The 11,671-nt window shown below is 31.5% G+C and overlaps 1 protein-coding gene across 1 annotated transcript; it reads right to left on the bottom strand.

Moving 5' to 3' along the window:
* Window positions 1-2,783: 2,783 nt before the first annotated feature.
* LOC108691882 (mucin-2-like) lies at window positions 2,784-7,876 on the bottom strand. Its single transcript, XM_018199817.1, has 4 exons — window positions 7,766-7,876; window positions 6,208-7,212; window positions 3,069-3,167; window positions 2,784-2,971 (listed from the first exon to the last, which is right to left on the bottom strand). The coding sequence occupies exons 1-4, from the start codon at window positions 7,830-7,832 to the stop codon at window positions 2,784-2,786; spliced, it is 1,359 nt and encodes a 452-aa protein (XP_018055306.1). The 5' UTR covers window positions 7,833-7,876.
* Window positions 7,877-11,671: the final 3,795 nt, after the last annotated feature.

Genomic DNA, 11,671 nt, shown 5'->3' on the forward strand with positions numbered 1-11,671 from the left:
AGTTAAACATATATCTTACTTCATATATTAATAGCGATTTTTTTTATATGTATAATTAATATGCATGAACCAATATTCTACGGGTAAGATATGTGTTAAAATAAGTTCATCTTAATGTAATAATTATTCGCACAAATGAAAAGAGTTAATCTTGCAAGAATTAACAAATTAAAAAGCAACGAAATTATTAGTACTGCACCGAATTTAATTCATTAAGGTCGCCGCGGTCGCCGAAAGTTTCGTCGGAAAAGAGCTTACTCCACCGCATTTTCTACATAATATTATTAATAGAAAATTAATGTGAGGAACCTGCTACAAATATATTATGCATTATGTGAGAGTCAAGGGATGAAAGTTATAACGATATCCAAGTATATGAATTTATAAATATACACAGAAATCGTGTGAGAAATGTTCATCATAGTAATTGCATGGCGAAATAAACGGCATTAAGCGCCGTTGAAATGAATAAAATGAAAATTATTTCGTACATCTTACATATTTGGTAACGATTTGTGCAAGATAGCAGCACAAGCAAAATATAATCTTTAAAATTTTTTTTATTATAGTCAGTTACTTCAAAATAATATTTTAGTTTTATAGTTAATAAGTAATATAAACAATATCACACATCAAGTTAATAATTATTATACATAGATTCTATATATTAATATTATTTATATATATTAGTCTTATAATTTCTTATATTTAGACGGTAATCAACGCAGAAGATTTATATTACATTATCCAGACGGAAAAATTTTCTATTGTATAACATTATGTGAGCTGGTCATAAAAAATACAGTATAGATTGTTCATTAAAGACAAGAGAACCCTAATTTTATATCTTTATAACTTCATTTAATTTTTACAGTTTTTTTAAATAGAAAAATACATACATTTTTCTTCAGCCACTAGATACGTATAACGAAAGACAAGACAAGATTAAGACAGCATCGCAGAAATGGTCTTTATGCAATTTTGTTGCGTAGCCAGCGATCTAAGACTTTACAGTTAGATCTACACTTTATCATAATGCAAAGAATTGTTGCGAATGTTGAGAGGGACATGGAACCTTGAGAATTTCCTCGCTCATTGTGATTCGCAAAAGAAATAAGGTCTCGTATGCACTCTTCCTGGTATATCAGAACAGAATTTCCCACACTGCTGCGGCCCAGTTTTGCATAATGCATCTTCTGAAGAAAAGTTCTTAGATGTCTTACATTAAATCGCAAAAGCAAGAAAATATCTATTTTTTTTTCGGGAAATTCATATCTTCTTGTACACATCATTACACATTGCTGTATTAAATTCGAATTAAATTTTTGAATTAAAATTTTTTATATATAAATTTATTACATATTTCTGTGAAAGATATATTTTATGAATATCGGTCTAAATATACATTTGATGCATTAACAAAATATTTATATAAAAATCTAGTTATATTATTATAAATAACACGTTTAATACAATTTTTTCAGTTTTCTTTGTCAACAATCAATATAATATTTAATATGAAAAAAATAATGTTTAGCTAAAAAACAGCTTACTAGCTGCAAAAACATAAATACATGTTTTAATAGCTATTAACAGATTTTTTAAAATATTATGATATGAGGTGCAAGATTAAATAATTATAAATATAATCTACAAAAACAATGAATTGTCTATAATAAATTTTAAAGCTATTATTATGATATTATAATACTTGATACCACATTCAGCGAATATATTACACAAATCTGCATTCATGACAAGTTCAAATTTGAAAACTCTGTTAAAAATTTGACAGAAGTCGGAAATAGCGCATCTACGTTTGACAGCTTCATTATTTCTGGGGAAAAAATGTTTTACTATTAAATTACAATCCAAAACACGAGACTCGAGTTGGCTGCGAAATTTGTCGTTGCTAACTCCATAACTTTATCCATGTAAGCATAACGCAATTTCATTTACTGCATCCGGTCGTTGTATACTGCGGGTCTTGAAGCGCAAATAGATGAGCTATTGAGAGAATTCAGCAGTAAAGCAATAGAACTTGCCTAAGTGTTCTTTAATTAATTGAATGCGTATCCGTTCAGAGTGAATACATATAACATATTGATGCCAATCTGTAAAAGTACTATAATTATCGACATGCAATTAAGTAAATCACGCCTTTGAAGCATACTAAACACGATAATTTTCAAATAAAAAATATTGTATTATATAATATAGAGGAAATTTAAGAAAATAACGTGTTTTTTGTATGTGTATTTGTGTTAATAAAGAAGAATAAAACTCTTTGATTTAATTAACATTAATGAGAATAATTATAATATAAAATATATTATAAAATCGAAAAATTTTGAATAAATAAATTTAATAATCTTTGTAAAAGTATCAAAACAATATCCATAGTTACATCACTGAAAAATATTTGGTATCATAGTCTTTATTGTCGTAACTGTCTGGATTATACTTATAATTCGAATTTCTTATAAATACATAATATTAAATATAATTAACAAGTAATTTTACATTAAATATAATTAAAAACTTGAAGAATTTTATAATTTATTTTTAGGAATATATGCTTTTATGTTTGTATTTGCTTGATAACGCTTAACTTAATGAAATTTAGATAAATGTATTTACATTAGCTCTTAAACATAGATTCTTGCTTGAAGATTTTTAATTTTAAGATATTTAAGATATTTAAGATACCTTTTTAGTTTTAAGACATGATACAATGATACTACAACGCAAGTTAAAAAATTATTAGAACCAGTAAGAATAAATTAATTAAAATTAATAATCATCCACGAAAGCATAAGCCACGTTAAAGTTATCGTGTTAACTAATATCACATTAGCATTATTGCACTCATTTGTATTGCATTTTCTTAACATTGTACATTCTCCATCAGTGCATGTATAATTGGAAAGAACGCAAGTACGTTCAGTGGCTTCAGTGTTGTTACTGTAATCTAGAAAAAAACATTTATTACTAGGAATTATTATTTTTTATTGATATGCAAAAGAAATATACGTAATGTATAAAATATCGAAATACAGAATACTTACGATGTTTAATTATAGCACAATTCCATTCTTCTGCATATGTATTTTGTTGAATGTATGGAAGAACACTTCTTCGTAGTTTACTATGGCGGTAGTTTGCCACTGAAAAAGTGAAATTTTAGTTAAATATTGAATATGATACGAATTTTCTAAAATTTGTAATAAAAAAAATTGAAAGTATTGGGAGTACAAATTAGTTCGGTCCGTTTCCCTAAAGATAGCTCCAGCTATTGTAAATGGTTCATAGTGACAGCTGATTTTGGCAGTTTCATCTGCTAATTTTGGAGGTTAAACATCTGCTAATAATATTCAGTTTATATCGCTTTGAATTTCATACAAAAACCTTGATTTTTACTGTGTTTGAAATGTCGAATTTTATGTTAACCAAGCAGCATTTGCTGGAGGTTTTGATTTTCTGCTTTAATTGAAAGAAAAATGCTGAAGCCCATCAAATGTTTTTCGAAGTTTATAGTAACATTGCTCCAACTGATAAATCATGTAAGAGATGATTTCAAGGATGGAGATTTCAGCGTTAAAGACAAGCCTCGTTCTGGACAGCCAAAAAAATTCGAAGACAAAAAATTAGAGACATTACTCGAAGAAGATCAGAGTCAAACGCAAGAAGAGCTTGCAGAATTATTGGGGGTAACAAGCCGTTTCTGCACGATTGAGAGCCATGGGAATGACTTAAAAACAAGGAAATTGAGTGCTTTATGAATTGAAACCGAGAGACGTTGAAAGGCGATTTTTCGTTTGTGAACAGCTGATTCAAAGACAACAGAGAAAAGGTTTTTTGCATCGAATTATGATTGGAGATGAGAAGTGAATATTCTACGACAATCCCAAGAAGAAAAAATATTACGCTAAGCTCGATCAAGCGTTGTCATCGACCTCAACATCAACACCATTCCGAACATTCATGGTTCGAAGATCATGCTCTGTATCTGGTGAGACTAACAGAGTCTTGTTTACTATGAGCTGCTGAAACCTGGCGATTCCATTATGGGCGATCAGTATTGGCTACAATTGATTCGTTTGAGCCATGCGTTGCGAGAAAAACGGCCGAAATACGAGCAAAGATATGATAAAGTTATTCTTCTTCATGACAATGCTCGACCTTACGTCGCTAAATCGTAAAAAAAATTGAAAACGCTCAAATGGGATGTTTTACCACACTCGCCGTATTCTCTGGATATTGTTCCTTCTGATTACTGATTATTCCGAAGGATGCAGCAAGTCACCGGTTCACTTCTTTCGCAGAAATCGAAAATTGAAATCGCCTCCAAAGTCATTTTTTCGAGATGGAATTCGAAAATTGCCTGAGAGATGGGAAAAAGTAGTAGGCAGCGATGGACAATACTTTAATTGAGCTGTTTATTCATTTTGTTTTGAAATAAATGCACAAACTAATTTATACTCCCAATAAATACAAAAAAACAATAATTATTCTATAACAAAAGAATTTAATTCAAGGAACAGAAAAGTTAACAAAGAATTAATTAAATTTATTTATTAAATTTTTTAAAAATTATTGATTAAAATTTACATTTAATTATACTAACATATTGTATTAGGTGTACAACTTTGCTTCCGCCGTTTTTTTCCGAAATTTGAGGCTTTATTGTAAAAAACTGGTTATGCATTTATGATTCAAAGTATTGTCCATCGCTAGCCATTACTTTCTCCCATCTTTCGGCGTACGAATCCCACGTCGAAAAAACTGGTCATCTTTTGAGGCTATCCACGAATCGATCCAATTTTTTACTTCTTCATAAGATCGGAAGTCAGCCAGACCGTGTGCCATTGATCGAAACAAATGATAGTCAGAGGGAGCAACGTCTGGAAAATACGACGGGTGGGGTAGGACTTCCCATTTCAACATTTCCAAGTATGTCTTGACCACTTTCGCAACATGGGGTTGAGCATTGTCATGCTGCAAAATCACTTTATCGTGTCTCTCGTTGTATTGCGGCCGTTTGTCTTTCAATGCTCAGCTCAAACGCATCAATTGCGTTCGATACCGATCGCCTGTGATTGTTCCAGTCGGTTTTAACAGTTCATAATACATTACGCCGAACTGGTTCCACCAAATACAGAGCATGACCTTGGAGCCATGAATATTCGGTTTGGCCGTCGACGTGGAAGCATGGCCGGGAACTCCCCATGATTTTCTGCGCTTCGGATTATCGTAATGAACCCATTTTTCGTCCCCAGTCACAATGCGATGCAGAAATCCCTTCCGTCTTTCCCTTTCAAGCAGCTATTCACAAGCAAACAAACACCGTTTAACATCTCTCGGCTTCAATTCGTACGGCACCCAATTTCCTTGCTTCTGAATCATTCCCATGGCTTTGAGGCGTTTTGAAATGGCTTGTTGAGTCACTCCCAATGATCGTGCCAATTCTTCTTGATTTTGACACGAGTCTTGCTCAAGCTAATGTCTCCAATTCTGCATCTTCGAAAACCTTCTCTCTTCCACTGCTATGCCGGTCTTCGACGTCAAAATCACCGTTCTTGAAGCGTTGAAACCACTCACGACACGTTCTTTCACTAATAGCGGACTCACCATAAGTATTTGAGAGCATTCGATGAGCCTCAGCCGCAGATTTCTTCATATTGAAGCAAAAAATTAAAACCTCCCGCAAATGACGAGAATTTGGCTCGTAAACTGATTTAAATCGAGAATAACTTTATGAGGCAGACACAAATTGACTAATGTTTTTATGGGGTTATGTTGACAGATGCCCAAGTTTATTGTACGACGTCTATGATCTATTTATTTCGACCACCACTTACCGCTAAAGCCATCTATAGGAAAACGGCGGAAGCAAAGTTGTACACTTAATATTAACATTAAAACTAACAAAATGTTAAAATTATTGATATTTGAAGTTCTTTCTTATGAAATACAATATAATTAAATTTAACGCGATACATAATTATATATTAAATTTCGAAAAGATTTTTTTGTATTCTAAACTTTCTATTCTAATCTTAATAAATATTGATGAATAATTATATATATTCACTTTATAAATTCAGATATCTCAAAATTAATTTTTTGAATATATTTAAAAAAGTATTAATTTCTTAAGAAAAAAAGAGAAAAAACAAGAAAGAAAACAAAATAACTTTTCCTTACTTTTATTCTGATCTGGAGTGCTCATTGATAGAGCGCCGATGCCCGTTGGTAGAATGTAGCTCGTCGGCGGGGTTGATGGAGAGCAGCTTGTCGACGGGGTTGTTGAAGTGCTGCTGATCGTCGGCGGAATTGATGGAATGCTGTTGCCCGTCGGCGGGATTGATGGAGTGTTGCTATCTATCGGCGGGATTGATAGAGTGCTGCTGTCCATTGGCGTGATTGATGGAGTGCTGCTGCCAGTCGGCGGGGTTGATGGAGTGCTGCTGCCTGTCGACGGGGTTGATGGAGTGCTGCTGCCCGTTGGCGTGGTTGATGGAGTGCTGCTGCTCGTCGGCGAGGTTGATGGAGTGCTGCTGCCCGTTGGCGAGGTTGATGGAGTGCTGCTGCCCGTTGGCGTGGTTGATGGAGTGCTGCTGCCAGTCGGCGGGGTTGATGGAGTGCTGCTGCCCGTTGGCGGGATTGATGGAGTGCTGCTGCCCGTTGGCGGGATTGATGGAGTGCTGCTGCCCGTCGGTGGGGTTGATGGAGTGCTGCTGCCCGTTGGCGAGGTTGATGGAGTGCTGCTGCCCGTTGGCGGGGTTGATGGAGTGCTGCTGCCCGTTGGCGAGGTTGATGGAATGCTGCTGCCCGTTGGCGGGGTTGATGGTGTGCTGCTGCCCGTCGGCGGGGTTGATGGAGTGCTGCTGCCCGTCGGCGGGGTTGATGGAGTGCTGCTGCCCGTCGGCGGGGTTGATGGAGTGCTGCTGCCCGTTGGCGAGGTTGATGGAATGCTGCTGCCCGTTGGCGAGGTTGATGGAATGCTGCTGCCCGTTGGCGGGGTTGATGGTGTGCTGCTGTCCGTCGACGTGGTTGTTGAAGTGCTTGTCGATGTAGTAGTCGTTGTTCTAATAGTAGTGGGTGGCGGTGATGGTAATCTACATTCTATAATCATTGTATCTAACAATGGACCCTCTTCACAATCCTTGTTTTCTAGTGAGTTGCATTGATAACATTTCAATGCACTTCCTTTAAAAAAACAAGTTAACGTAAATATTTTTATATGAATCATGTTATACAGTTTTTATTGATTTTAAGACTTTATAACTATTATCCTTAAATAAAGTGACAATATCAAATATAATGAAATATGAAAGAAATGAGCATTTATTGTCAAATTTCTTAAGACGAATCTGACATAAGCACAAGCAAATAAATACAAATAAAGCATCAGAGACTATATAGGAGACTGCACAAGATAGCACAAGAGGCATGTTGGCATTGCGTTTTGTTAATATATTTATGATGAAAGAAGCAAAATTATTACAATTTCTTTTATAACATAGATATTTTTCCTTAAGTTTCATTTAAATCAGAAAATATTACAATAAAAAGAAGAAATATATGATTTATGAATTGCATTATTAATTAAAAGAAAAGTTTTTGTTATCATACGACATGTTATTGTAATGATCAATTTAATGTAATATAATGACTTTTTTAAAATCTTTTCATTTAAATTCTTTATTAACTATTACATTAATAATATAATCAAATAAACCTTCGAAAATTTATTTTATACCTGAGTATAGAATAGTGGATGCAATTACTAAAATGATGATTACAAAAGGACGAACTTGCTTTGCCATCTTTGATGTGTTGTCAGATACGTCGAATCAGTAACTGTCGTGATACTTCGAGAAATCTATACCTTACAACGTTATCATCAATTTTCACTACACTGGCACTGGCTGCGATAAACTTGGATTATCACAAGCAAGACTCTCCCTCAATGCTGTTAATCTCAATTAAGATGTAAAAAAATGAATATCAGATAATCATCATATCTTTGTTGCAGTTATAATTTCTATCGCAAGTAAAAATAGGAAATATACAATAAAATTAGAAATAAATTACTTTCTTTTAACTAGAAAATTTTATTAAAAATTAATAAAAATAATTTTCAAAAATTAACATAAATAATTTTCTTGTAGGCATATATTGTATTAGTTTTGCAGAGTAACAAATTATATTAATTATATAATTGGTTTTTTATTATGAATAATTATTATAAGTAATTGTAAGATAGCAGATTTGATTTGTGACTATATCACAATTATATTTTTAAAACAAACATGACTTTAAATTTTATGAATCATATCAGAATTTTTTACGAATTTATTTTGTTCCAACTTTAAAAGATTTCTGTTAATAGAATTGATTGTCATACAAAAAGTTAAAAATACCAGATCAGCAATAATTTGAAATAATTATTATTCTCATTTGTTAATGTGTGTGTGTTTTTTTTTACCTATATTTAGTGGTTAATTAATATTTCTAACAAATTTATTATTAATATGAAAACTATTTTGGCATTAAGTATAATTATTCTAATGAAACGTATTTAAATGATAATTATTAAATACTTTTACTTATCCATTTTGACAGTTCTTCGTCAATAATTAGAGAATATCTAATAATAATGATAAAAATTTTTAATAATAAAAATAAAAAACATTAATCATAACGATAAAGGTTAATAACAAAGATAATGAATCATAAAAATAAAGATTTTTAATAATAAAGATAAACCTAATATAGAAGAAAAAAGTAATATTTAATAACTTTTGTGCTTATTTATATAAATAGTGTGATATTAAATTCGAGGATACATTCTTAGCAACCGTTTCATGGATGATTAAGCGTGACATCGCTCGATTGGCGAAGAAATATTTTAAGTTCGAACAGTTACGAATTATAGTTAACATTGTAAAGAGTACACGTTACCGTAACATCCACATTTTTTGTGCATTCAAGCGAGAAAGCTATGAGACCGTTAGGTCAACGCAAGTAATACTATATGTCATTTTCATCGCCTCTTGATACCACAATTATAATAAAAATCATAGACTCATCGAACAATTAGTTGCAAGATATATATAATTGATATGAATACCATTGATCGACAAGACATGAAGTTTTATATTTGCTATATCTTGACACAAATATAATAAATAAAGGTAATAAATTAAGTTTTTTATTTTTAATTAAAGTTTCTACGAAGAAACCGACGGAATTTCTTTCCAATTTCACGTACTGTATAAGCTTCTCGAAAATAAAGCTTAAAGAAAAATCATTTAAAAGTATTATTACGAACTGATGAATGCTTGATTTATCTCTTTGTTCTTCACGGCTTTTTCTACTACCGTGGAATCTTTCCCATTTAGGACCTTTCAATTTCATTTATACATCTATGTCTATTAATCCATTAAAAACATTCGTATATTCAACTTTTCTTAATGAAACGATCGATTTTGTAATTGTCCAAACAATTTGCGAGAAAATTCTTTTAAATATAAATCTATCATTACAATTTTATCGGATTTGAAGTGACTAATATAGAGAATTGATTTATAAATTATCGTTTATCATTGAGACAGAGATATCAATTGCCAATATTTTGTATCGCCAATAATTATTTACATTTAAACTTACAACGACCGATATTATATTATCTTTGGAAATCCTCTTTCTGCACAAAGCTTCTTTTTGCACAAAGTATAAAATTGTAAGAATTCTAAAATTCTTCTAAAATTGTAAGAATTTATTACAAGGAAATAAATAATTTTCTGTTAGGTTTATGTAATCTTTACACTCTTACATATCTAAACATGAAAAATTATATCATTGTTTCGGTCAACGAATAGTCGATGGGCATTATTAATATGCTATATGATGTAATATTGGATTAAAATCAAAATGTCAGAATTTAAAAATAAAGAATCCATTATTTTTAATAATTTATGTATATAACAATGTGTATATATATTGTTATATACATATTAAAAATAAAAATTTGTTAGTTTTAAAATTATAATTTATTCAAATAATTTTTTATTCGAATTTATATACTATTTAAAGTCTTTTTGAGTTATAAATATTTTATTTCTAAATGTTCGTGTGTTTGAAAAATTGGTGATGTTGAATAGCCTGAAGTTTTGCAGATCGTCTCTCCGACATGGAAATGCTGAATCATCATTGCATTATCATTGGGCGCTCATTAACGCCTGTCTTTTCAAAGATATTTCAACGATATTTCGCATAGCTTGAACAGCAATGCCTTACTTTAAATTATTACATAGTTGCCTGATATCTGATATCTACTCTAGAATGTTTTATTTTAAAATGCACTTATCAGTAAGATAATATTATTAATTTATATATATATATTAATTTTAATTCAATATATGGCTAAAGAAATATACAATGTATATACATATATATATATATATATTTTTGATTTATAATTTAATGATGTTACGAACAATTTTTTTCGCAAATAATATAATTCGACATTTTAGCTGCATCAACCAATGCATCAACCAATATTTTGGAATTTGGATTTTTGGTGTGTAAATTCCAGCATCAAAGTATCGGAGATAATGATTATTTCGAAATTATCTCAAACGCGATACAAGAAAACCGAAGAAAATACGCTAAAAATACGCTGGAGAATGATTATGTCGTGAAAAGGGAGAACCCTTGTGGGTGTTCGCTAGAGCATGAAGGTATTCGCTTCCCACGCTTAAGCAGTGGAATAACAATAATACTCACGGATGTTTGTGCATCCTTGTCGCCTCCAATTGCTCGGCATCAACGTGTTACGCTTCAAGTTTTCTTTAAATTTTGCTTCTCCGTACTTAGCAAAATCGTCTCTTTTTGATCAGGCACTAGAATGATAGTTTCTCTTTCTCTTCTTCTCTTCTTCTCTTTCTTCTTCCTCTGCGCATGATCGATGTTTCCTTGAAACATATAACATAAATAATGTTATATAACTTTTTGTATATTAAATTTATAACTATATAATCTTTGTTATAATCCTAGGTAGCAATATGATATATGTTTCTTTATTATTTCTTCTTTTATTCTATTTTTTTTTTATTGTTCCGCAAGTATTGTTTTCACGGAAGTGATATCAATTCGAATAATATTATGTTCGAACGACAATAGCATTTATATCATACAGAATTGTATCAGCAAGATAAGAACAATTGATTGATATCAATGGCGAATATACAACTATCAGTTTCATCCCTCTGTTGCAATGATGCAAAATATAATTGATACATCGAGCAATTTATGATACTATTGACGCGTCAAGAAAATATTCCACACATTTATGAGAAATCCTGGCGTTTCCGTGTTTCACTAATTATACTTTCTTCGATAGATCAAAGTCGTTTAGATTTATTAGACACAGTGAAAGCGTGGAGCATTGTCAATACATTAGAATTAATCGATGTTCTCAGGCTATTTTTTTTTTATTATACGTTCCTGTCTCTCATCTCTTTATCATTGTTAGCATGAAAATTCACTTTCAATATCGCGGAGCGATTTATGAAAAGTTAAGATAACTCTTAAATCAAATGCAAACTTTCTTATCAATTCCTTGAAAAAAGTCTCTTCTAATACGCGCAATAATCACTCA

The sequence above is a fragment of the Atta colombica genome, unplaced genomic scaffold (genome assembly GCF_001594045.1).
Source record: "Atta colombica isolate Treedump-2 unplaced genomic scaffold, Acol1.0 scaffold55, whole genome shotgun sequence".
In the NCBI taxonomy this organism is placed as follows: domain Eukaryota; kingdom Metazoa; phylum Arthropoda; class Insecta; order Hymenoptera; family Formicidae; genus Atta; species Atta colombica.

Bases quoted from the DNA above. Each gene is read 5' to 3' on its own strand.
- LOC108691882 (XM_018199817.1), bottom strand. From the start codon at position 7,832: ATGGCAAAGCAAGTTCGTCCTTTTGTAATCATCATTTTAGTAATTGCA. The intron at 3,168-6,207 runs GTAAGGAAAAGT...TCACTTTTTCAG, and splicing joins CACTCCAGATCAGAATAAAA to TGGCAAACTACCGCCATAGT. The intron at 2,972-3,068 runs GTAAGTATTCTG...GTTTTTTTCTAG, and splicing joins TTGTGCTATAATTAAACATC to ATTACAGTAACAACACTGAA.